The sequence below is a fragment of the Pantherophis guttatus genome, chromosome 1, assembly GCF_059756535.1.
Source record: "Pantherophis guttatus breed Tessera chromosome 1, ASM5975653v1, whole genome shotgun sequence".
Classification (NCBI taxonomy): Eukaryota; Metazoa; Chordata; class Lepidosauria; order Squamata; family Colubridae; genus Pantherophis; species Pantherophis guttatus.
The window spans coordinates 192,266,918-192,294,162 of record NC_142063.1 but is presented as its reverse complement, the minus strand read 5'-3'; the positions used below and the strand labels follow the sequence as shown (position 1 = coordinate 192,294,162).

At 36.3% G+C, this 27,245-nt stretch overlaps 1 protein-coding gene across 3 annotated transcripts in view; it reads right to left on the bottom strand.

Annotated features, from left to right (window-relative positions):
* UGP2 (UDP-glucose pyrophosphorylase 2) overlaps positions 1 to 24,313 on the bottom strand; it is a 33,325-nt gene extending 9,012 nt beyond the window's left edge. Inside the window, exons 1-7 of one of the 3 annotated variants that reach the window (XM_034432459.3) lie at positions 24,032 to 24,313; positions 10,960 to 11,087; positions 9,140 to 9,247; positions 8,296 to 8,481; positions 3,383 to 3,516; positions 2,259 to 2,556; positions 1,162 to 1,359 (exon numbers count right to left, since the gene is read on the bottom strand). In XM_034432459.3, the coding sequence (XP_034288350.1) occupies positions 1,162 to 1,359; positions 2,259 to 2,556; positions 3,383 to 3,516; positions 8,296 to 8,481; positions 9,140 to 9,247; positions 10,960 to 11,073 (1,038 nt within the window). In that variant the 5' untranslated portion in view covers positions 11,074 to 11,087; positions 24,032 to 24,313. Of the gene's footprint in view, positions 1 to 1,161; positions 1,360 to 2,258; positions 2,557 to 3,382; positions 3,517 to 8,295; positions 8,482 to 9,139; positions 9,248 to 10,959; positions 11,088 to 20,979; positions 21,492 to 24,031 lie in introns of those variants that run through there. The other 2 variants (XM_087886538.1, XM_034432457.2) reach the window with 2 other exon arrangements.
* Between the last annotated feature and the right edge of the window lie 2,932 nt (positions 24,314 to 27,245).

Below are 27,245 nucleotides of genomic sequence, written 5' to 3'. Positions count from 1 at the left end.
TGGCTTTGGGGTGGAGTTCCATCAGTACGCTGATGATACGCAGTTGTACATCTCCACCCCAGGCCATCCCAACGATGCCCTTGAAGTGATGTCCCAGTGCCTGGAGGCCGTGTGGATCTGGATGGCTTCGACTCAACCCTTCCTAGACCGAGTGGCTGTGGCTTCCGGCGTCCCGATATAGCCAGCTCATGCCATCGCTGGCTATTGGGGCGAGTTATTGGCCCCCACGGATAGGGCTCGCAACTTGGGCATCCTCCTGGATGCACTGCTGTCTTTAGAAGAGCATATGACGGCCGTGGCCAGGGGGGTTTTTATCAGGTCTGCCTGATTCGCCAGTTGCATCCCTTTCTGGATTGGGACTCCTTACGAACAGTCACTCAGGCACTCGTCACTTCCCGCCTGGACTACTGCAATGCTCTCTACCTGGGGCTCCCCTTGAGGAGTACCCGGAGGCTCCAACTGGTGCAGAATGCGGCCGTGCGGGGGATTATGGGAGCGAGGGGGCGCTCCCATGTGACACCTCTCCTGCGTGAGCTGCATTAGCTTCCAGTGGTCTTCCAGGTGTGCTTCAAAGTGTTGGTTACCACCTTTAAAGCGCTCCATGGCATAGGACCTGGGTATTTGCAGGACCGCCTTCTGCCGCCGATAGCCTCCCACCGACCAGTATGCTCCCACAGAGAGGGACTCCTCAGGGTGCCGTCAGCCAGGCAATGTCGGCTGGCGACCCCCAGGGGTAGGGCCTTCTCTGTGGCAGCTCCTGCCCTCTGGAACGATTTGCCCCCGGAGATAAGAAGGATATTGGATCTCCGGGTCTTTCGCCGTGCCCTGAAAACTTTCCATCAAGCAGGGCTGGCGTGAACCCCCCCTCCTTTTTTAGTGTTTTTTTTTTTTTTTTTAGTTTTTTAGTTTTTAATCTGTCAATGGGTTTTAATTCGAATTGTTTTAAATTTGGGCCAAAGTATGTAATTCTTTTAATAATTTTAAATTTTGTATTGGTATGTGTTTTAGTTCTGGCTGTGCACCGCCCTGAGTCCACTAGGAGAAGGGTGGTATACAAATTGAATTAAATAAATAAATAAATAAATAGTTGATCAGCTCAAGAGGATTCATAATGTTATTCTCACCACCGCAATTCCGGTCTTCAATTATTTACAGGCTTACCTTTGGATTTACAATAATTTCCATATCAATAGCATTCTGTTCCTGAAGCCTTTTAATTGCAGATAGTGAAATCCACAGGTTGTTTGTGTTGAATATTTTGAATTTTGAAACAGACTTGAATTCATCAACATGTGCTTTTGGCACCTGAGCTATTTCAACTAGCCTCAGTTTGTTTTCATACTGTGTAAGCGTACCACCCTGCAAAAGTAAAGGTGGCCTTTATTAAATAGAAATCTGTCACAGTGCCTAAACAAATGTCTAAAGAAATGTATGGCTTTGGTCACAACAATTATTTGGTACCACTAGCTTCAGTGAGATCTAATTGCAATTACTTTAGCTTTAAAAACCCACATATATTTTGCCATGGCATAATTTAGTCCACTGTTGTAATAAATTTAATATTGGACAAAACGTTCTTTTATTTTATTTTTCTCACAGCAATATAATGTAAATTTTATATATCTTTTTGGAACTATATTGTATTAAGTCCAATGGGATTCATTTCCCACACTGTTTTCCTTTATGCACTGTATTATGCAGGATACTACATCTTAAGAGGCACTGTAACTGCATGCATGCATACTTTTGTTTTTAAAAAATAACACTTTTTAGAAAACCATATCTATTTTGGAAGCGATCTGAAAAGCAATTTAAAAAATTAAACATTTTTATTAGGTATTTTCTCAGTTACCATCCTCTCAAATTATGTCTTATGTGATAAATACTTAGGAGAACCTCAATGAAATGCAAAATAAAAGGCAAAAATAATTGATTTCATAGCTATGGAACATGCAATATAAAACTCTAAATGCATAATGTACAGAAACACTGTCAGCAGTGGAAGAAGGTAGAAAAAGAATTAGCATTTCCAGAGTGGGAATGTGTAACTAATGAATCTCTGTCAATAAGAATGGGTCTTACTTCCTGCCATTGGACGTGGTCTGCAGATCTGGTTCACAGACCAAGAATGGGGTGGGAGAAATACATTTCTAGAGGATCAGTGTGTTGCAAATGGGGAATATAATAATTTAGCAATCCTTTTCATTAAACTGAAGTATACAGATTTTACATTCAATGAAATCAACTGAATTAAATACCTTCACATCTGCCCTTGTCTTATTGGTGACTTCCATAACAAATTCACATCTTTTTCCATTTGGCGAATTCATGAGATGATTGAGAATATACAGATCAACAGTAGCCCCAAGATTATCTATGTTGGACACAAAAATATATTCCTTCCCATCTTCAATAAAAATATCTAGCAATCCAGAATTATAGAAACTTGCATAGATGTCTCCATGGCCAGGGGGATACCAAGCCTCTGTGTTCTCTCCTGAGTAAGACACATCTTTTGCTACTGGAAGTAAAGACTCCTTATTAATTCGAGGATACCTGGGGGGGAAAAAAAAGCCCTCAGGGTAGCAGCTGAAACATTAGGTGAGGCACCACTGGATCAATTCAATGTCTGGAGGAAATATCAATCATTAATTACTTATTATAGCATGTTTATGAAACCAAAAGCTCATATGTAGTTTATAATTGAGAACTGTAATTTTAAAAAGAAATTTAATATACATACAACCCTATCTGGGAAAAGCTGGTTTTCCATGGGACAACTGTAACCAAGCTCTTCAAATATCACAGAAAGCTAAGGGAAACGTATGTGAGAGAAAAAAATGCAGCTTTTCACATGAGGAGACAGTATTAGAAAACAGAATCCATAAACATAAAGAAAAAAATTATCTCAAAACACTCATTCTCTCATCTACATCTCATTTACAATTTTATTCATTATAGTTATGTAACAGTCTTTTTTGTAATTTAAAAAATTAATGCTTAAAGCCTATATAACAGATTGAAGATTTTTATTGCTACTATTTACATAACAATTGACTGGGCTCCTTAAATGCTATTTCTTCTGCAACTACATAACTTTTATTATAAGAGCTGCCGTGGTGCAGTGGTTAGAATGCAATATTGCAAGCTACTTCTGCTGACTGCCGGCTGCCTGCAATTTGGCAGTTTGAATCTCATCAGGCTCAAGGTTGACTCAACCTTTTATCCTTCTGAGGTCAGTAAAATGAGGACCCAGATTGTTGGGGGCAATATGCTGACTCTGTAAACTGTTTAGAGAGGGGTGTAAAGCACTGTGAAGCAGTATATAAGTCTAAAAGCTATTGCTAAGCTATTGATATTATTAAAATTAAACTATAAATACCTGCTTTGATTAAAAGTGTGGATTTTCACACCACTGTGGCTGTATTTCTGCAAGATTTTTTTTGTATCTTCATCAGTGTTGAAGGAATTCATCAGAACTAGAGGAACATCTGTATTGTAAGTCTTATTTAGATGCTACAAGAATAAAATATTATTTTAAACATTTCGCTAACATTAAAGATATCTAATGTTCAAGAGCTATTAAACATGCATATTTACAAGACAACAGTTAATCAACGGGAAAAACAAACACACGGGCTTCTAATTCAAACAACAGCTAAAATGTTAAAACAATTGCTATAAAATATCTGCTAAATATAACCTCCATATTCCAGCTTTATATTTGTATCAAAGCAAAGTTAAAATACAGTCACAAAATTTAATCATCTAATTCAATCAATCAAGGGCTTTGAATAATTTTACAGGGTTAAGCGATGCTTAACCCTGTAAAAATAAGTGATCCCTTATGCCAAAAATTCAGTTTGAATCATCACTAAATATATTTCTTACTAAATATACTAACTGCAAGGTTCTTTGAAAAATCTGTCTCATGAAAATGAACATCTTGCAAGAGACAAATGATTTAAATTAGCACTTAGTGTGTTATCATTTTTATATGATAAGTGCTTTTCACATTACCAATGTAGGGAATATACAACTTCATCACCACATAAATCAGAGATGGAGTTATTTTGTGATGCAGTTCGATTGTTAGGTAGTAAATAAGCTAGAAGTCTTTATTCAGTAGCAATTTTTCTTTTGAAGATCTGCAACCATTTAAACATTTGTGATATGGGAAGATGGATTATTAGCTACAGATTCACATTCTCAGACATATATGCGCACACACCAGCTTAACTGGAATTGATTGGTATGGAGAGCATCACCACTTGTCTGAAGACTGCATCAGGCAGTAATGATGGAAAATATTACGTTTATCTGGCCCACTAAGAAGGCAAGACAGGGTATGTATACAGATTCCATTGATTAGATTCTCATCTGGTGGGACCACAAAAAAGGGCCTTCTTGGTGGTGGCCCCTTCTTTACCGAACTTCTTTCCCCCTGAGGTATGGTTGGCTCCCCACACTGTTGCTTTTCATGGGCCTAGTCAAGGAGTCTGATCAGTGGGCCTGGTGACCACAAATGGATCAAGTGGCTGATTTAATTGTACTGTTGCTGTCTTGGGGAGGGAGGGGAGTTGAAGTGGGTTTTTTATTTATAATGGAATTTTAAAATTTTATAATCCATTCAAAGTCACTATGTATCAGTCAGGTGGTTATGTAAATTTGTTAGATAGATAGATAGATAGATAGATAGATAGATAGATAGATAGATAGATAGACAGACAGACAGACAGACAGACAGACAGTTTCCCCAAAAATAAGACATCCCCTGATGGGCTTTTGAGCACATGCACTAAAATAAGCCTCCCCCCGAAAATAAGCCCTCCCCGAAAATATTTAAACGCAGAGCTGGAAATCAGTAAGATGGCAAGAGGAGCCCCGTCTTACTCCAAAATAATAAGACCTCTCTGAAAATAAGGCCAAGCACTTATTTTGGGGTTCACAAAAATATAAGTCAGGGTTCTTATTTTTGGGGAAACACGATAGATAGACAGACAGACAGACAGACAGACAAATGCCACTTAATTGCCATTAGCCGCTTACGAGGAAAATGATGTACTCCATCATTTTCATCAGCTGCAAAGAATTGTTGGGTTTGGTCATGCAAAAATGTAATATGGGGAACAGCTCTCCTCGTGAGGTGGTACAAACTGGTAGTGTTGGAATATAGTTTTGAAAATGGACAAGGAAGAACATGAACTGCTCAGAATTGCTCAATTGTGAGATGGGCAGCCTATAAATTTAACAAATAAAAAATAATAAGTTGTATCTTTACTGCCTCATCCATTTTTGTCAACAGAGAGAATGAAACCCTGCTGTTCATTAGGCCTACTTTCTCTTGGACAGCTAATTAGTGGCATTGTCTAGAATAGCTTTTTACCAAGTTTGTCTTCACCAATTTGTCTTTACCAATTCTGTCTTCAATGTCCATAATAAACATTAAACTGCCTGGTTTCATTCATATTTTAGTCATATCCAAATTCCACTACAATACTGCAAAAATGTGTTCATCGGAACCTGCTATTGAACCTACAAAGATTAATTGGTCCAAAATATATCAATCAGGCTAGAAGATGTGGCTTTTTCTATGGTAGCTTCCTGATTCAGAAATGTTCTCAATCATCTACCATTTATAAGCACCACCTCCTATTACTTCTTGTGTTCCGCTCAAGAAACTTTCCCTCAGAAAATAAGAGGAACACATACCTGAAGTATTTCACCCCACAGCTTATAAATTATTTTCAAACTAATGATAATGCAAAAAACAAAGGAACTGGGGATGGGGAGTAGTAGAATGAAAAACCAAGTCCGTGTTCTTAGTTATAAAATTAGAATTATTTATTGAGTAAAACCTTTCAATGCATAAATAGCTATCCCTAATTAGGAAGAATGACAAATATAAGCCAAGTGTTTATGGAAACTGCAGAGAGCAACTACCGTATCTGAAGAGGAATTTCCTTTCTTCCTTGTAAAGAATATCTTTCCTAACTTGATGCATGCAACAATATATGTACATTATCTAAAGTTATGTTTCCTGTTTTGAAAATACTTTTATCTGTATGAAAACTGAAATATTTCCAACCTACAAATGTTTTTCAACATAGTTGCAGCACCATAGTTGTCGTCTATTCCTCTATTATTTATTTGTAAGCTGGCTCAAATATTCTTCAGTACAGAGGGCAGGACATACATTCAGTCTAGTGTGGTGGTTAAGTCTGGAAACTCAGAGACTGTGCCAATTGGATGACCTTGGACAGTCACTCTGTCTCAGCCAAGGAAAGAGGCAAGGGCCAACCACTTCTGAAACTTGCCAAGAAAACAGCAGGGACTGACTCGAAGGCACGACACGCATACAAAAGCAACATTTATGCATTAAAAATTTAAACAACAAGTTCAATAAGAAAATGTTTAATAAACCCTAGTTTCTGTTTAAATGTTTTACAGCATTTACTTAACACTTAAAAACTACTGAAGATACAAAGAAAGCAAAGGAAATCGGAAATATACAGTGATTGAAGCTTTAACTAAGTCTTTGCCATCAACCTGATTACTCAAGGAGGGCATTTTTAATATTAAAAAAACCCCTTTATTTACCATAATTCTAGAGGGGCCAGGAGGATTGAAGGCTTTCATAAAAATGCCAAAGATGCTGTCACAATGCAAGCTGTGCCACTTTCTAATGTGTATGCAATATGATGATGTATATACAAAAGAGATAAATCGTGCTGCAAAAGTGTAAATCATCATTTACCCCTCCCCCATCACAAACAAGATTTTTTTTTAGCTCAACACATTGAAGTTAACTGAAAACTGACAAGATGGCTCAACTACTAGTATTGGTGCCAGTAACTGTCATGCTTTGGTTTTTTGAACTAATTCACCTTTATTATTGCAGCCTCGTAACAACCAAGCCTGGACAGCATACTTTCCTCACAAGCCACTCTTTTTTTTCTTTCTTTATCCTGCCATTTGGAACACTACACTCTTGAAAAGCTTACACTGTATTTGAAACAATGTAGTCAGCAATAACTGCCTTTCAAATAATAATTACAGACTTGGAACAAGTGAAACTAACATATGAATTGAACCCCAGCACTTTTTACATATTCCTTAAAAAAAAAGGCTCCATGTGACTACAAGGTCCTTTCACTGATACTTCCCCCTTCTTGCTCCCTGCTCCACCCAACTCTATACAATGAATGGAGTTCAGAAAAGTAATGCTCAAAGCTATTGCTCAATATGATTACTCTGTCTGAGTGAAAGAATATCCAAAAATACAATCTACTGTCAATCTATTTCATTTTCAAACTTCTCATTGGTCCTTGTCTATACAGAGTACTCGAATTACCACTCAATCCACAATCCATTTTAAAATGCAATAATTGGAATGTGATTCTGCAAGTTAGTTTGTGCTTTGAAGATCCAATCTGCAAAATTTCATATAACTGCTGACTGCAGGCAACAAAACAGAAAATTTCATTCAATCAAATTGGACATAGCATGGAATGGACAGCAGGATCAACAATATTTTCAAGTTCTAAATTTTTTTTTACACAACCTGAGAAACAACAGCCAAAACATAAATGTTTTCCAAAAACTCTTGGACCAATGCTATCCTTGACATAAGCAACACCATTTCAAATTCATTATGTCATGAACAGTCATCTAGTGTCTACAATAAACTTATTGAAGGAAGCTTATGGTATTGCTGTTTTAATAACTTTCTACCAAATGGATTAATAAGCACTAGTGTAAAACATTACTACTTGCCTCTAACACCAATTAATGTTTCATGGGGACATGTGGGGATCAATGACTATTGGTATTGATAGCAGAGTGACTGCCTCTGAAAGCCATCTGCTGAGAGATTAGTGGGCTTCCTTGTGCAGTTGGTTGGCCATTTTGAGAACAGACTGCTGCATCAGATGAGCCAGGGGTCCAATTCAAGAGAACACTGCTTATATTCTTATGTTCATATAGCTTTTGGAATGGTAATGACAAAAAACCCCCCACCTTTTTCAGTACTCTTAATATTTTATTCCAATTTGCTCTCAGGTGCTCTTTTACAAGTAGTTATATGCTAAAAAGTAATGATACATCAATATGAGGTAGCTGGAGTGATTGTAAGATTCTTGAAATAGACCCCCCCCAAAAGAAAATAGATTTCAGCATAATGCAAGTCGACTTTCCCACTGGGGTTTTAGTGTTTTGCATGGGCTCTCTGTGAATCATAGCCAGAGATTTTATGACAATTATTTAACAAGGAGAACTCACATATATGCTACCCACCTCAATCTGTTGAACTGTTAAATCCAGGAATGTATTCTCATTCCGTACACCAATGAGACTTTTGGGACCTTTACATCCCATACTGGTGCCCAAGCCACCGTTAAGTTTCACCACAACTAACTTATTTAAAACTGAAGCAATGCTATCAGGTAATCCTCTTGCTTTTATCTTCTCATATGGCTGTATCTGAAAGGAAAGCAATGGTGATAAGCATGTTAGAATAACTATACTATTTATAGTATTTTATTGTAAAAAAGAATTGCAAAATAAAATATGCAGTAAAGATTTAAATTTTGGTTTTAGCTACATAAGACAAAATTTTCATCCAGACAGCATTGCAGAATTGTCTATATTGGTGAAAGCAATCCAAAGACTGATTGCTCTTCTTCCCAACCACTGTGTTTGGTTACTATCTTGAAATACTCTGTTCCTGTTTGCAAGCAACAAGTTTAGATTAAGTACTGAGTGGCTGCAGAAGTAAAACTAGGTAACCAAAACTGATTCAATAAATCTTACTGCAAACATTGAATGCCAGCAAAGATGATGCTTTAGGGAACCTTATATATTTGTTACTCCAATTCCTGGACTTATTTTTTTAGAAGCCCCCTTTAATGACTCAAAGATAAGTGACAGATATTGTTGAGGATAGTAACATTTTATCTTTAGGCAAACTGATATCCTGATACATCATGGCTGTTGGCTTTTATTCCTTCAAATCAAAACCCAATTCCTTCGTATAGCTTAGTGTAAACTTCTTCAAAATCCATGGGTAAGTCAGAATATGATATTTAAAAAACAATGAGATCCACAAGAAATTGGTAATTCACATCATGCTGTAACTTACAGAATCCTCTGGAGGTCTTTGAATCTTTCCCCAGTCTACTGATGGTCCTTTTTCTTGTAAGAATCTGTGAAAGAGCTTTTGAAATCCTTCCAGGTCCTTTTTAGTGTGCTGAAAAAGGAAATTGAAGCACATTATTTTTAACTTCTGCTAAGACTTATGCAAAACAGAGATATAAAATTATTGTAAAATGTGAGGCAACAGAAATAGAGCCATTTCTCTTTCATTTTTGAGAGGAAAAATTGGAAATGTTGCATAAAGTTAAAATATATCAGTACTTATTTTAGCACACTGTTGTTTATGTTATACAGTGTAACATATATCATAACTTACTTGACTTGGTCAGGGAAATATATTTATTGTTTATTAAATTTATATGCCTCCTATCTCACTATCTGAAGTGAATAAAGCTGAAAAGTATAGTTTATTCAGGCAATAATTATAAATTTCTTGTTTAGCAACTACAAGTGGATCTGTCAACTTGATCATTAAGCGAACCAATCACTAAGTGAAACTATGACTCTAGTTATGATCTTACTCTAGCTTTGCTTTACTTTACAGAGCTGTGAAAGCTGTAAAATACAGTCATAAGGTTACTTTTTTATCATTGTTGTAACTGCAAATGGTCTCTAAACAAGGACTACCTGTAGTTATAGAATTATTTTTAATTTTTAATTTCAAATGGAGCAAGGCTAGATGTTACTAGATTCTAAAAAATGTAGCCATCTTTTTATATCCTTAGAAGCAGCAGGCAAACAAAACACAGAAAAGGAATTATCAAAGATATATTAGTGCAAAGAAATCAATGTGTTAGAATTCTATGTTTCACTGCCTCAAACAATGTAGAAGGCAGTAATTTTTAAAAAGCTAAGAAAAAGGAAAGCATCCAAGGCTCAAAATATACTTTTGCATATGTATGCCTGCATCTATGTAATCTGTTTCTTTTTCTGAACTGGAATACAATATCATCAATATCAGCAGTTTCTATTTCTATGTCTTTGTTTTCAACATTTGCAAGTATTATTGGAAACTGAGGATATCACTGTAATGAGGAAAGCTATCCTTTCTTATGCTAATTTATTTCTGGGTTAGATATGAATACTTTCAAATATGTAACGATTACTTGCATACCTAAACAATTTGTATACCATTTTTTTAAAAAAATAAAAACATTGTTTCCTCTTTTTTCTATTTCTTCCTCCCATTGCTACGCAAGATAAAGTGAATGCATAAGAATTTTCTTACCAATGATTATTGCACTAACCATCATAACCTTTTAGCATTTCACACATACACATGCTAAATGCTTATGATATGCACGTATACACACATGCACTCCTTAAAATTCACTTGATATAACTTTATTTATAAATAGTTTTTATGTATCTATTACTTCTTGCCCCTCTACCCTATTGTTAGAGTTGTCATGCTTGCCAACTGCTTAGGATGTTTCACTGTGTGAAATCAAGAAGTGTCAACAAAAGATAATAAAGTTGCTGAAGGCAAAACAGATAAGCACAAAAAATATAGAAAAAAAATCATATTTTATTGTGCATCAGTTAATCTATCCCAAAATGGAAAGAATGCATAGAAAACTGCTTTCTAACTTACATTGTTTAATATTATTACATGTAATCCTAAAGGAGATGTTTAAGAACAACAAAGCTCTTGAAGTGGCTGCACTTAAAATTCCTTTGTTTCTCTGACAAATTCCAGAACATTTGCCTAGATACTGTACTTATCCCATATATATCCCAAAATTCTGAACATTACAAAAACAGGATCTACTCAAGAACATACTGTAATTTTGTTTTAATCCTAACCTGTAGTTCATTCTGTGGTGCAGTTCCAAGTATTTTATCCAGTTCCATTTTCATAGTATATTCCAGTTCTTGCCTAATAGCTTCCTGGAATGGGGAGGTACCAGCCTGAGACATCGCTTTGCTAAAATCTTTAAAAAAAAGAGAGACAATTTTAATAGGCATCATAGAGAGAACAAAATGCTTAACAATGAAACATAGTTAAACTGTACTGTAGCATGTATTATATAGATTTATTTTGTACAATATTTTTACAGATGCAACATATTCTTGCATTTCGCTAGTCAACCAATGGGCCAAATGAGGGTGCATTCCACTTTTATGCTTGTTATTAATTAACTAGTTATGGGGGAAAAAATCCCCAAATAATAGCTATTCTTTTTCTAAATCGTCAGGCTGTTCTGCAGTTGAACAGCTGAGCATTACTGATTTGCCAAGCAACACAATCTTCCTTTCACAAAATTATATCATACAAAAAATGTAGAAACTTGGTGATAAACTCTAATAATTTTTCTGTATTCCTCAGCTCTCTCCCTTAGTGTTTTCTGGTTCAAGAGTTCAATTATTACTAAGCAACATGAAGTGAATTGCTGCATATTTCTTACCTGCATTTACAGAACTTTAGTTTTAAGGCATTTATTTTACACATGCAAAAATAACAGGAAGTATCCATTATTAGGAAGTTATACTTTTAAGTACAAGTTTCTAGATGGGGGGGGGAATCTGATAATCCTTCACCATTAAACAGAAAATTAGTCAAAACCAGCTGTCATACAATACAGAAACAATCCAAGATATCAATCATCATAAATCAGCAGTAGCATTTTCTTTAATTTTTTTAAAAAATGTATGTTAAAGAAACAACATAGTGATTTGCTTTTCCCTAATGTACTGTAACATATCAACTCAAAAATTACATTACAAACTTTTAAGTAACTAACTCTTCATTGGGGGGTGGGGGAATAAATCAATAAATCTTCCAGAACTATTCAGTTTCAACCCATTCAATTGAAGTTATCTGTCTCGCTGTTCACCTCCATCCAATCACATGGAAAAATGACTTTCAAATGCAGATGGCTCTGTCTGGTTAAATGGTTATATAAAAGAAACTGTACAATCCACAATGAATATCCCAATCAAATTCTAAGATGACTCTAAAAACATTGCCAATTATTGTGAGAATTAAGAAATGGTGTCTCAAAGCTAACAGGACAACAAGCAGGTATCAACCTAAAGCAACTATATAAAATCACAGTAGCTATGTATCTTATTATTTTTCCTATTCAAATCAGACTGTTGAAAAAATGAACATATTGTAATTCAAAATTTACAAAACTGCTCAGAAACACAATACAATATTAAATTAACTTATTATATTTGTCAGGTCCCAAACTGTTGCTATTGGTTCAAGAATATACATTTTTCAGGACTGTATAATAACATTACTTATTTTTCCAAATCTGGGAAGTTCTCAATGTACATATTACTTTTTCTTTCTTCCTATGCTTATTTTTTTAATGAAGCACTATATTTTGCTTTTCTAGTTTTTTTTATAACAGATTGAGTCAGACTGAATCAGCAGATTACTTTAAAATCATTTAAATCATTGATAGCATCAGAAAAAACATGGTTATTTTTGCATTAAAACTGTATAAAATAGTGTTGGATATAGATGTCATTTTAACTCACCCAACATTATTTGTACTAAAAAGAAACTCACAGAGAAGTTCAGTACATTATTATTCACAGAGAACTGATTTTTCTATACACAAGTTCTGCTTTTCTTAAGACTATTTTTTAAAGACTATTCCAGTTAAGTATAAAAGCATTTCCAGGTTTTGCGATAATGGCCTAAAGCATTTTTAAGTTATTTGTAAATAGTTTTAACTTGCTTAACAAGGTTCCTTATATTAGAACACATATAATATTTTCCTATTTCAATTCTGTCATACAGCTCGTACTAGCCATTTTCCTATTAAAAGATTTAGTTCTCTCTTGCAGGATACTCTCTCTCTCTCTCTCTCTATATATATATGTATATGTATATGTATGTATGTATGTATGTATGTATGTATGTATGTGTCTTCTCAAGTTTTCGCGGGTGTATATAAAAAATTAAAATCTCGAGTGTTTTCCCGCATCATTAAAAGTCTGTTAGTTGAAATGCTTAAAATCCTGGCTAAAATCCCAGTTTAAGATCCTCCAAAATCCCAACAAAACACTTTGTAACTCTTGTCTAAAATCCTAACCAACACTTTAAAAGTTTTCTTTTTGGCAACGTTTCGACAAGCTCTCTAACTTGTCATCATCAGGTCCCTACTTTCAGTTTGGAAGCTGTGGGTATGCTGCGAGATCGGAGTTGTCGCTTTTCTATGTTCGCTGCTGCTGACGTATGTTGGTTAGCCTGCGACTCTGTGTCCTGATTGGAGGGCAGCAGTTTTTTCTCCTACTTCATTATCCTATCTGCAACCTGACTGCGTGTTAAAGGCTCAGATTTCTCTAGTTCCCTATTACTAACTGTCAATTGCAGAGAAGGAAGGATTCTGGTAGGCATCATAACACCGTGGATTGCTTGTTGAGATCTCAGCCTATCTTCTGGCTCGGTTCTCTCTCTCTCCCTATTGCTAGCTATCATCTGCAAAGAGGGAAGGACTCTGGCAGGCGTTACACCACCACTGGTTGCCTGTTGGAATCTCTGCCTATCCTCTGATGTTAAAGCTCGAGTTTCCCTCAGTGCAGGTCTCCAAATGCTTGATAACCTAGAAGCGTCATCTTGTCTATTCATATTCTGCGGCCTCTTTTTAATTTCGATAGCCTCCCTAATTATTCTCTTATTAAGATGTTCCTCTTTCACCACTGTTCTAGTATTGTTGAAGTCGATATTATGTATCGTGGCCTTCATGTGTTGTACCAAGGAAGAAGTTCGCTCTTCTTTTTTCAATGCGTTTTTGTGTTCTTCTAAACGCACATCTATTCGTCTATTCGTCTGTCCAATGTAAGATGACTGACAGGAGGCACATGGCACTTCGTATACCCCTTGATTTTCCAGTTCAATTCTATCCTTGGGGTTTCTTAACATCATCGATATTTTTCTATCTGTGCGGAACACTGTTTTTATTTTGTGTTTCTGTAATATCTTACTAATTTTATCGGTGGTCCCTTTTATATAGCACAGAAATGGCATTATTGAGAAATGAACTCCATAACAAAAGGTTCTTATTAGATCAAACAAACAAGGATTTACTAACTCTGCATCTGAAAATAAATAACACAGTTCACCCTATTCTGTGGGACAAAATAAAACTACTGGCCATTTGGAGGGCTGAAACTGAGACCTTTTACAAAAGTAATAGATATCAAAAGAAATTAGAAAATCAAGGGAGACCCCCTAAAGTAGTACAGCACCATTTGAAACAGGTAGTTCACAATGTTTCTAACAGAGAGCTGACTACAGCAGAAACAAGTGTCTTAACAAAGGGCTTTAATTTTGCAGTAGCGCCCAAAAGAATTCCCATAGAAACAATGACATGTGAAGTGGAAGCCAGCTTGACAAAACTTAACGTTGAGGATGCTGATAAAATTAGACATGAGGTTACTAACATTATCTGCACTAGTAAACCCCCTAAAAGTAATCTGTCCAGAGAAGAATACAGAGCATTGTAGGAACTAAGAAAGGATGATAGCATAATCATATTGCCCGCAGACAAAGGCAATGCTACGGTGATAATGAATACAGTGGATTACGATAAAAAGTTGCTCGAGCTCCTCCAAGACGTTACGTATAAACCCCTAAGTACTGACCCAACCACATATTTGGAAAAAACTACCAAAACCAAGATAAAGGCCAGCCTCATAGATAAAGAAAGTTCAACAAACAATCATCCCTAGAGAGAAGTCATCGAGATGTCCAAAACTATATGGCCTCCCAAAAATACATTAAGAGGGCATACCTCTCAGACATAGTTAGCTCCATAGGCTCTCCGATGCAAAACTTGGCTAGATATTTAGTCAAACAACTACAACCGTTTGCGGAATCGATTGCTTCTTATGTGCAGAACGCATATCATCTCATAGAAATTCTGAGAAACCAATGCATAGAGCAGGGTGACCTACTTGTAAGCTTTGATGTGGTCCATTATTCACCCAAGTACCCATTATAGAAGCTCTAGCAATGATCAAAAAGAAATATCAACCACCAAACCACATCATAGAATTGGCAGAGCATTGCCTATTTAAGACCTATTTCATGTATAAAGGACAAAGATACAAACAAACGCAAGGGGCACCAATGGGATCACCGCTCTCCCCAGTTATTGCCAATCTGTTCATGGAGGGATTAGAAATTAGGGCGATGGAACAAACTACTTATAAACCAAAATTATGGCTCAGATATGTAGATGATATGTTTGTCATCTGGCCCCATGTAAAAGACAAGCTAGACAATTTTCTAGTACACTAGTACGTTTTCCTCGCAGAAGCACGAAGCCGAAGACATCAGCCTGAAGATGACGAGTGGGATCTTGTCAAAACGTCATGAAGATACTCTCAATCTTACACGGGAAAAGACCCGAATACACCAAAATGTGCATACCTCTACCCGTGAAAATCTACAAAAACATAGAAGTTTTTCCCTCAATAATCAATTCCCAGTTTGTTTGCATATTGTCTAATTCTGTTATTTTTCTTTTACTATGTTTTAGACCCAAGCATACACCTAACACAATCAGCATTATAACCATGTTTTGTAATCTTAAACTGAATCTACTACTGGTGGTAGGAAAGAAGAGAATTGACATTAGAAAAAAAAATTCAAAGTAACATGAGTGGACTCCCATTTACAAACAAACTTCAAACTTGGTATGTGGGTAACAGAAAACTAGACATGAATCTATGGATTTTGAATAGATGTTAAGAACAGTGATTTTCTATTGTATCTGACCAAAGTGAGAATAATTTGTTGCAAGAAGTGGCTGTTATATTATAGCTAAATACTTAATATTAAACACTGTAGGAAAAAAACGTTAGTCTACAGTATCCCAAAATTAGGAATCTGATGACACCTTTTCAGACCAATAAATTTAATTAAGACAATAAAATTAATTAAGACATTTCAAGACCTGCAGCTTATTTCATCATACTCCAATACATTTGACAGTTGTATCTGAAGACACTAAAATTTATTAGGCTAAAAAGGAGTGATCGGACTTCTATAATATAGTACTAATAACAACCTGTTGTGGCTTTGTTAGAAAGACTAAAAAATAGTAGTATCTCAAAAGTTCTGTACCTAAAGTTCTATATTAAAAATCCTCTGTTCCTTCACACAATTATGAATTCTTAAGTTTCTTCAACTAACACATATCCAAGTTAAACATTCTTGGAAACTGATTGATAATTATAATATAAACAACACCATGGCTTATAGTCAATGGTTCTTGTCTGCTGAGAAAGAAGTTACGGAGTATGGTGATACAAGTCATGGTTGTCCCAAAGGGGCTTTTTCAAAAGACAACAGGACTTTGTTTTTCCTTGAAGATGTTTTGCTTCTCATCCAAGAAGCTTCTTCAGTTCTTACACTATCTTTGAAATCTGCTCCAGAGGTTTGATGGACCATCAAGAGCAGATGAAAAGTAATAAAAAATACAGAAAGAGCCGATCAAGAAGTACCTTTCACAAAAGTGCCACTCATGTAACAATAGAGGTAGAGCACCTTGTTATCAAAGTAGCCCTTTCGTTCAATAAGTAAATCTTCACAAACAAAAGGCATTCTATTAGTTCTCTATATGTAACTCTGTACGTGCCATAGTTAACACTAAAAGTACATCAGCTAGGAATAATAAATGCAAGATCTCTACCTACAACATTTTGCCACTTAAACCAGTTATTAAAACTAATCATAATTGCAACTATTGAAACTTAATAATAAATATCAGGGCTGGAATGATCAGATTTTCAGATTGCAGAAACACAATTGTTTAATATTTTAACTGCACTGAGTGCATGTGTCACATACTAATGAATCACGCTCCTCATTATAAAGATGAGATTTCTTTCCTAAAATGATGCCTTCCAGATTTGTTGGATTTCCGGCTCTCAAGATAGCTAGACATGATGAGGGGTGAATATCCTTTCCTGCTTCTGGGTTGCAAAAGGCTGATAAGGTTTAAAAAGGGTACGTTCATTAGGTTTGAAAGCAGGTTTGCTATATTCATACTTGAAAATTGTTAGGGGAAACACCTATAAAATATATTATCCCAATTTAGAGAAGAAACATTTAAATTCAACTGTAGATGTCAAGTGAAGACGTTTAGTTTTGTTTTGGGTAATGAAATGTATTTTAATTTCATTGTAAGTAGAACCAGCTTTCTTTCTTAGTAGCTATACAACATATTTATGCCCCAGTCTCACAAAAATAACCCTGGAAGTTACAACCGCCTGATAAAACGATCTTAGAACATCGGTTTGGTTTGTTTCAACTGTTTGCCTTCCCTACTGCTTTTGTCAACTGCATGTCTCATTTCCAATGTAGCAATAAAACGATGACACCCTCATTGCCCGATAGGATTAGCAAATATAGTGATGCAGGCAAGCAAAAAAGTTTGAACAAATCTGAACAAAAATTGAACAGACTTGCTTCATCACAGCTATTGCAAAAGTTAACATTGTACTCAAGAAAATATAGCTTTTAAAAAAAAAATACACCCAGACAGTGGAGCTCGGGTACAAACAAACAAGGTAAGAACTTTCCAACCGTCCTACATTTAGTTAACAAACTCTTGAGAATAAAACAAAAAGGAAAAGGACCATATTGAAGAACTATTTTTGAAATAAATAATAAAATTGTGAAACACAGAAAGATAAAGATTTCTGTCTCTTTTAGAGATCCCACATTCAGTCTGCTTTATCTATTTCCAGATCGTAAGGAAAGAATTGGCACAGCCCCCACTGCAACTAAAATTCTGAAGGTATTTCTAATGGAGACAACTGGATAGCAAAGCAGTATGGCTCCAATCAAACGTTCAAGATATTTTCGTGCTTTTAGTGCCATTCTTTACCCTTAGTGAAAGGAGGCATACAATACCGGTATCAAATTGGACAAGAGAGACTTATGCTACCGTGACTTTTTAGTTAAAACAAAGTAATATGACTCCTTTCTACTGCTTTCAAATACAACTAAATTGTGAACAAAGAAACTACTTATTATAAAACTCTGCCTTTCTCAAAGTCTATTTTGAACCTTGTTTTCCCCACTAAACAAAACTGCACTTTGATAAATGCTGCATGAGACAAGATTTTGTTTACATGCACACCTGTAAGATAAGGAAATGAAACAAGTACAATATATGAAAATACTACAAGTACTGCAGTACTATGCTAATCAGCCTTTATAGTCCTAGCTTGTTTTTTAAAAAAGCACAGCACAGGATGATATTTCTGACTCTATGGTGATTTTAAGTGGACCTCAAAGAAAGGGTATTGAATTACAAGACACGAAATGGGGGTGGATGTGGGGTGGTATGAGGGTGTAGAAGGAAAACAATGGTGAGGCTAGAGAAAGGAAAGCATACAGCTAGTTACACTCTAGAATTGTTTGGTCAGACTAAGGACAGATAACCCAAAATTGGATTAAATATATATGATGGGCTTCAATTATCAAAATCTTTTGCCATGATTCATGCTAATTGGGACAGATGGGAGCTGAAATCTGGTCACATCAAATTCTGAATCACTGCTTGTAGATTTTATTCAAATGTATTAAGTAAGTAAGATAGAAGAACACATCTTGCCATATTAAAAGTACAGAATGTATCTGGGACAGAGGGATACCCAAAGATGAGAAAAGAAAAGTATGTATCTAGAAGAGATATAAGGAACATGACAAGGATCATTTCTGTATTTACAGTATATCTCATGGTACAGAATCTGAAACTGGGATCCAGTAAGCTACTTTACATATAATTAAGTAGGTAGTACTATCCTTTCCCCTTTTTGTTTTTACTTAGACAGCATGTGAAATATTGCTCTAGAAAGACAGAATCCAAGTATTCTTGGACAGGTAGGTAGTGTCAACAATATACTCTATTCCATTTTAATTTAATTCCATTTTAAACAGCTTTATTTAATCCATTTTAAATATATAGTTATAATCTACAGTATATGGATTTAGAAAATCTACCATGTACCTACATAATTTGCTTTAGAAATTTATAAGAAATTATGACTGGATTATATATTGCTGAAAGATGTTCAATATTATTTCTGTGCAGCACAACCTCTTCAATTCTGCCACTTTCCTGTTAATAATAGAAATACATGGACCATAGACTTTCAGACCCATTACCTAAACATTTAAACATCAACCCTGTGCAAATGCATTCATCTGGGGAAACATCCAGCATATGTACTGGCTTTAAGTATTTTAGATTTATCTTTTTATTCAGTGTATATAAACAAATAAAATTATTTCGCATAGACAACACTTTTTAGTTTTAACCTAATTAGAGTGGCCTAGATCTGCTAAGTGATAATGTGATTTTCTGGCAAAGCTTATCTTTGATAATGTGAAAAGCTTAGCAAAAGGACAGAAAGCTGTAGTGTGCTAAATCCCTTTCCAGGATCCCAATTCATCCTAAAATTGTATGCCAAAATTGGGGGGGGGGAGGGAGCGCAAAAGAAAAGCACCATTTTATTTCACAATAACAAAATGAAAAAAAGCATGTAAGATATTGCATACATTTAAATGCATTAAAAAGAAAAGTAAGATCTACTGACCTTCCATTAAAAATGCTAGATAGTACAGAAAAGTGCTTTGTTACATTCTGACCATGAAAGTTTAAGCTTATATTAGCAATTACTAATACTTAATCTCTGTTTACAACAACATAATCTATGAATGTAGGAGATACATAAAAATAGAATCTACAACCAAGACTATCTTTTAAGTGAGGAATGTTGTATTATAAAACAGACACATTTAGAAAACATAATGAAATCCATTTTTATACAAAATGGCCTCCTCCAGTATTGGACTTAAAAAATAGCAACAACAAATGTTAAAATAACATTTATTGGTGTGGGTTGATTTTGTTTTGCTGTGTAGAGTTCATTAGATCACTTTCAAGGAGTCTATTTTAAGAGTCAGTCATGTCAGTAGTGCTCAGCTTCTCACTCAGTCGTTACAAAGATTATTCTGTATCTATAATCCACCAGGTATATTCACACTCCATTGGCATAGATAGTAGTACTCAGAACTGAACTGCTACCTGGTTTTCTATGTATTGCCTATTTGAAATAATCTATACACTTTCCTAATACTGAAGGCTTCATATATTCAGTTTGTGGCATAAAACAGAAATGAGATTATTTCCGTGAAACAAGCACACTATTCAATTATTTCCTTGTCACAGAAATGCATCAGTCATCAAGCTAAAATGTTTGCTTGTGGGCAATTTCACAATACAGGGTTTTCAAACCACGTATACAGACATGCACGGCCATAAAATACCTAGGAGAAATGAAGCTTTAATAACTACTTATGTCACCAGAATGTTAATGGAAGGCCAGCTGATAAACTATTCAGTACAGACCGTTTTTTAATTTACCAGACTGAGGACAAGCAGCTCCAACTGCCTCAGTCTAGTTTTAGTCTCTTTTTTTTAACATTTGGAGAAAGAAAAGGAATCCTACTCACATATTCCCCTTCCCACACATATACACACACATTCTCTCTCTCTCTCTCTCTCTCTCACTCACTCACACACACACACAAACATACAAGATGATAGAGACTGGCAGTGCTTTGCTATCACCTAAGCAACCCTCAAAAAGAGAATTGCTGACTTAATCCAATTGATACCCCTTTTAAACAGCTTCTGATCATTACCATCCTATCTCAGTAGCTGCCTGTTAGCCACAGCACAGCTCTTTAAAAAAAAAAAAAACCACACACACACACACACACACACACAGCCACGAACATCATACAGATTCTGGCACTGCAAAACTTAACATGCTTACACTTACCTTTTGCAAATGATGACATTTTGTATCTTTATGAAAATAAATACTCTTCTTGTATAAATATAGAAAAATTAAGACACTACCTCCTTCAGAATATGCCAGAAAAGCTCAGAAAAATAAGAGCTTTCTTTTAAGTGACTTCTCCCCCGATGTAGCAGATAGTTCCCTCACTGTTATTCAAAATTTACATACCGTCAACAGAATACTCTTTTAGAAAAAAATAAAAGTCCTAATCATAATCGTCTTAGCCACCCACGCTGTAAAAAAAATGATTTTCATCAGGATTTTATCTCCGATTGTTCCCTGCTCTCTGCCTATACCTATCTTCAGAAATAAATGACTCAGAGAAACTGTCTTCAAGGTAAAAACCTAAGGATTTAAATTTCATCAATGAAAGAGGAGGGTCAAAAACTGTGCCTCACCACCACCCTTTTCTCCTCCCCCTTCACCACCACGGAAACGCCTGGCTGCTGCAGAGATGAGAGTGGCTCACACCATTTCCCTCCCTCCACCCAGTTCCTCCTTTCCTGGGAATTGACTGGTTTCCTTTAAAAGGCAGGATTCCTTAGGACCACCTACAATAAATACTGGTCCTGCTTTCTCTCCCTCTCCCAGAGCTCCTGGCTGCTTTCCTCAAGCCATCTCTTTCTATATGAGAAGAGGCTCTTTTGATTTTACAACTTCAGTTCTCATCCCCAACTGGGAGAGAGTGGGGGAGAGAGAGGGAGGGAGGGAGGGAGGGAGGGTCAGAATTGAACCCCTTTTCTTCTTTCTTGTTCTTAGCTTTAAAGAAATGTTGGAATGTTGCTCTGTAAGGTATACCGGCAATTTCTACATTTTTTTGTTTTGTTCTTTTCTTTTCTGCCACGCTTCAGCTGCTTTGCATGTTAGGGCTGCAATGCTATTCCTCATTATTGCTTCCTTGGATTTAGTGGGTATAATTTCTGATAGATAAGCTTAACAATGTGCTGTGCAAAACCCAGGTAAGATCATCTGAATTTGTAAAAACATTTAAGCATTTATTTTGTTGCAGTACTTAAGGATTTCTTTCAAAGTTTTCAATGAGATGGTCACTATCAGGAGACAGATCTGGGGTACTCTACAGAATACCTATTTTTATTATAAGCTTTTATGGCTCAAATGTATTTTCATTTGATTGATCCACAAATGCACAGTATTGTATATTAGTCTAAAAAACTATCAAATCCTTTTTATTTCAAGAAATAACATCAGAAAACTTAAAATGTTTTCAATATGATGACCAATAACTGGAACTGTGGGAACATGTTTATAGATGATCTTGCAAAATGACAGAGTATTACAAAATAGCCGCTGTAGAGAACATAAGCATTTACTGGATGGTTTTCTTCTATTCCCACTCAGCTCTGGGGATCTGGGGGGTGGGGGAAGATAACATACTTATAAACAATGAACTGCAGCCCCAATCAAATACATGGGTTTTGTCTGGGCTGATAATTAGTGCTTTGCAGCATAAATTTTCTTTTTTGGACTTTTTTAAAAATTCAAAAAAAATCAAGGGCTCTGGAAAAATAAGTAAATAGGTAAAAATTAGAGGGACAGAAGAAAAGATGCATTTTGAAAGATAATTCTACAGGAATGGAATGAGAGCAAATCATAAGGGATCACTTGGGAAAATCTGTGGAGCTGCATATTGATTTTCTCCATGGCCTACAGTTCCTGTGGGATCTATAAAACAGACTCAAGTAATTCAAGACTCAACACACAGTAATCCACTTGTGTGTTGTGTAAAATCAACACACAAGTGGATTACTGGGATAAAAGTAAATGTATTAGCTTCCATGATATAAAAGTATAATTTTATTTTTTCAACGTAGGCACCACCAGACTCCAGACTGATGTGTGTGTGATTCATCCCACAGAAATAACAGTCTAATGTTCCTGCAATTATTCTTTCACAATTTTTATGAATGCATAATAAACATTTCATTTTCTCTGTTATAACAGGAGATATCCATGTAACACTAAGTTTGCAGGATCTACTAACCCCTGCAAACTCAACCCTGTTCTCAGGGTTTGTGAGATATATAGAACCATGAACTAACTACCTTGGCTCCATTTCTACACCATGCTAGGCTAAAATACATTTGACAACTTTATAGATCAATCTACCTTGCAAGCACACTATTATGCCTTCTTCAACTCCCAGAACAAAAGGGACCTTCCTAAAACAATGGCAGTGAGCAAAAGGGGCCCTTCAAGTGAAATTCCACTTCCAATGTCTTCAAAAACAGTAGTTTTCCAATGCATCTTCTAAAATGTAACCTCAACTCAGATTAGTCTAAAACTAATCCTAATTTCCTGAAGGTCTCCAGTTCAAGTACCAATTAGAACTGGCCTGCTTATTTCTTTGGCTCAGAGTCCCTTTAGAGTTGCAATGCTTTCAGAATAAGAGAAAGAGACAAGTCCTGTAAAGCCTTTGGTAGGTAGGGCTTCAGCTACTCCTTCCATGAGCTGAAAGGAATTGGAGGGGGGGCGTATGCTTCCCCCCCCTTTTTTTTAGCACTTTTGCATACTCAATGCCTCTATCAGCAGAATTTCCGATTTTCTATTTTCCTCTCCCCAGGAAGCACTAACAAGGTCCGGATGGGGAAAGAAACCGGAGGGAGGTTGGGTGCGTTGAAAAAGCAACAAGAGGCCGGGACCTAAATACGGCCTTCATTCAAGCAAAAGCAGTAAATGAAAAACGGAAGCGGAAAAAGCGGAACAGCAGCGTTTCAGAGAAGAACGTGACTAACATCATGTCACCGCAGCATATTTTTCCCCTCGGGCCGCTTTCCACTTTCATCACCATCACCACCCCGCACCAGCTGCTTTCAAAACACTGGCGCGCGCCCGCGAGCGCGTCTTCGCGCGCCCCATTCCCAGTTCCCGGCAAAAAAAAAAAACCCCAAGCAGAGGCCTCCTCGAGGCAATCCCTATTTTAGGAGACAAAGCCAGGCAAGAGGGCGGCGGTAGAGCAGGAGCAGCTACTCTCCCACCCCCTTCCTTTTCCAAGCCAGCAGAGATTACCCACCTATTTCCTCGGGCGGTGGGGTTGGGCCGGGGAGTGGGGAAGGGTTTGGGAGCTCAATTCTGGCAGTAAATGGTGGGATTTTTTTTTAAAAAAAAAAAGGAAAAAAAAGTGGTGTATTTCACAAGAGCCTGCTCTGGTCTCTCCTCCCACTCACGTCAGGGCTCCAGCAGTGGGCCTCGAGGAGGGAGGAGGAGCAGGAAGATCGGCGGCGGCTGCAGCAAGTTAAACGACTCCCTTTTAACCTGCCAGCGTCAAGGCGGAGGGAACTCACACGGAAGTGCCGCATGAAACACAGGCGTCGTTGTTTTGCCCTTAAAAGCGCAGCCGCAAACCGCACGGCCAGGAAGATGCCAGAGGAAGGCTGCTTGGTAATTGGTTGCTTTTGGCCCAGGCTTTTGGTTTACCAAAAACGGAGATCTTTTCGCTGCAGCCGCGCGCTCGCAAAATAATGGGGACACGGTTGTCTTCCAAGCTACCAAGTGTGCGCTGCGCATTTATTTCCTGGAGCAGCGCCGATCTCCCGTGGAAGTGACTCAGGGACGAGAATTTGTGGGAAACACCCGAAAAGCCACACACTACGAATGCGGGGGTCTCGTTGTTTTGGACCGCTTTGGTCTTGACTCTGACCCGGAGACTCTGATACGTGCACAATGAATGCAATAAGGGTTCGCGTGTCCCCTTGTGAGCATTTATTTTTATATATCGTTGTTACATTGGCCGTTTTCACCCAATATGCTAAACTGTAACATAATTGTGGATTAGGACTAAGCCCTGTCTTAAACTATGATTTCTTGACTGAGGCAGATACTAAATTATATTGCGGTTTGGCAAGCTTTGATATTATGATTGATATTATGGTTGTAAAATAATGAGTAAAATACAAAATATGTGATCGAGTTACATTCGATCTCTGTTCAGGAATTCATGGCACTCACCCTTTTTTCCCATGAAATAAGGTAGCTGAGAGAGTGGCTGGCCCAAACTTTTTTTTAACAAAAAGTCTTCTCCCTTACATGAAAAAATATGTGAATACAGCATGGAACTCAAGAGTTCCTTACTTTAAAAAGAATAACACCCTTCCCTGATAATTAACCATCATATCTCAGGTGCCAACAAAGATATGAAGGCTCTCAGTTGAGGATCTATGTGACAAGGTTTGCAATCATTTGCGCATTTTATTTGTTTATTAAATTTCTATGTCACCCATCTCCCCTACAAGGTAACTGGTTGGCTTTGCGCCAAATTGATAAAGAACTTTTGAAAGTCAAGAGTCACTACAAATCATGACTGTTTAAAAGTCAAGATTTTGAATAGGATCCAAGAGTTATCAGTACAGCAATCTTTTCTGATGTAGAAAGTTGACCTCTTTTAAAGGTCAGTAAGCATTTCCCCCCAGCAGTATTTTGAGAATGTAATCGCCTAATATTCATCTGTGCCATCAAAGAAACTAGGTACTGATTTCAAATGTAATAACCAAAACAATACAAAGCACCTAGCAATAATTTTATCTGTATGTCTTACAGAATCAACAGAAAAATGTCTGTACATCAAATATTCAAAGTATACAAGAAATATTTAAGGTATCAAACAATTTGAAAAGTATGAATTGTGGATCTGAAAAGGAAATAGTTAATATGAAAAAATAGCTTTTCCAGAACGTCTAATGAAACAAATATGAAAGTTTAAAAGCAAAATACTTTGGCCTTCTTTTGTTGGACTAATGTGAATCAAAAAGAATCGGGGGTCAATGTGGGAATTACAAAACAGCAGAGATGGAATATTCCTAGAGGGGCATTTGTTGGTAGAGAAAAGCTGTCGGATATGATCATCCAGGTTGAGGCGTATTGAAGTAGTAGTAGCAATAGTAGTTTATTGATTAATCTTATAACCATATCAAAAAAAGAATAAAAATAAAATACAGGATCTAATTCCAGAGTAAAATAGATAAAATAAATGGAAGAAGATGGAAATCAAATAAAGCAAATCAAAAATAAAAATCATATTTTTAAAGCAAATATTTTGCTTTAAAATTTTTATGCTTCTCTTTGTTGTTTCCTATAAACAAACACATTCAGAAATATGTAAATGGATAGGTAATGGGGGAAAAGCCAAAAAGAAGTGTGTAAAAACACCTCCTTTATAAACCACCTGAATTTTATAACCTATTCCATGACTTATTTGATAAAAGTGGCCCTCCAGCTACAATATGAAAAAGGAAGGGAGAATTTGAAGACTAGATTCTGCCTATTTATGCATCAATAATTATTTCCCTGCACTTTGGCAGTATATCCTACATTGCTCTCCACAATATTTTAATAGAATTATAAATAAATAATGAAGTCTAAAAACCATAAATACTCTCAAACAAGATTTCTATAACTGCAGTAGTATTTTTATGGAACAGCAACAACCACTTTTATTATAGACAGTAAGAAACACAGTATTTTGAGATTAGCAATGGCAATATCAAGATTCTAAATCTTTTCTGATACTGCTCCTTAAAAGAGGTCTTTATTTCTGGTGCTGTCTGAGACAGGCCATGGACTGTCACCAGTCTGGAAACCCCTGAGTTAAGCATTAGAAGAGTGGAGCTGTGTATAGGGGCCTTAATCTGGCCCAGCCGGCATTCTTGAGGTCGTCTGAGTATTTTCCCTTTTCCCCCTTTTTTCAGTGAAGTCTTTTCCTATTATTGAAAACATTTTTTAGCAAAGGCATTGGACTCACAACAGTAGCATCAATAAAATTACCAAAGAAAAAAATCAGCATAAATTATAGGCCTACATAGTCACCTCCAAAGACTCAGGGAAATTTAATCAATAATGGTAAATTAGCAATTAGGTTACCTGCATTTAAGCTTAGCAATTCCTTAACTTTCTCATGGAATTCATTATTCATTTCAGTAAAACAGATGCATCAGTGTCTTTAGCCATCTTTGATAAAGGTACGGTAATTTTCCTGATCATATTTTATTTATAGATTAAAAATCAGTAGAAGAGAATGATAGATGTTTAATCCAAATGTTTTACCTATTCTTAAAGCTGCTATTCCTAAAATTGCGCTACTTTAAAATGTATGGTGTCCATTTCACTTATGGTAACACTATTATCATTAGTCCATTAGTCCATTTATTTAAGCTTTAAGCTGTGCTTTATTTGGAAACCCATATTGTCCACATAGGCATGTGGATCAGTGCCAACAGTACATGCACAGTTCT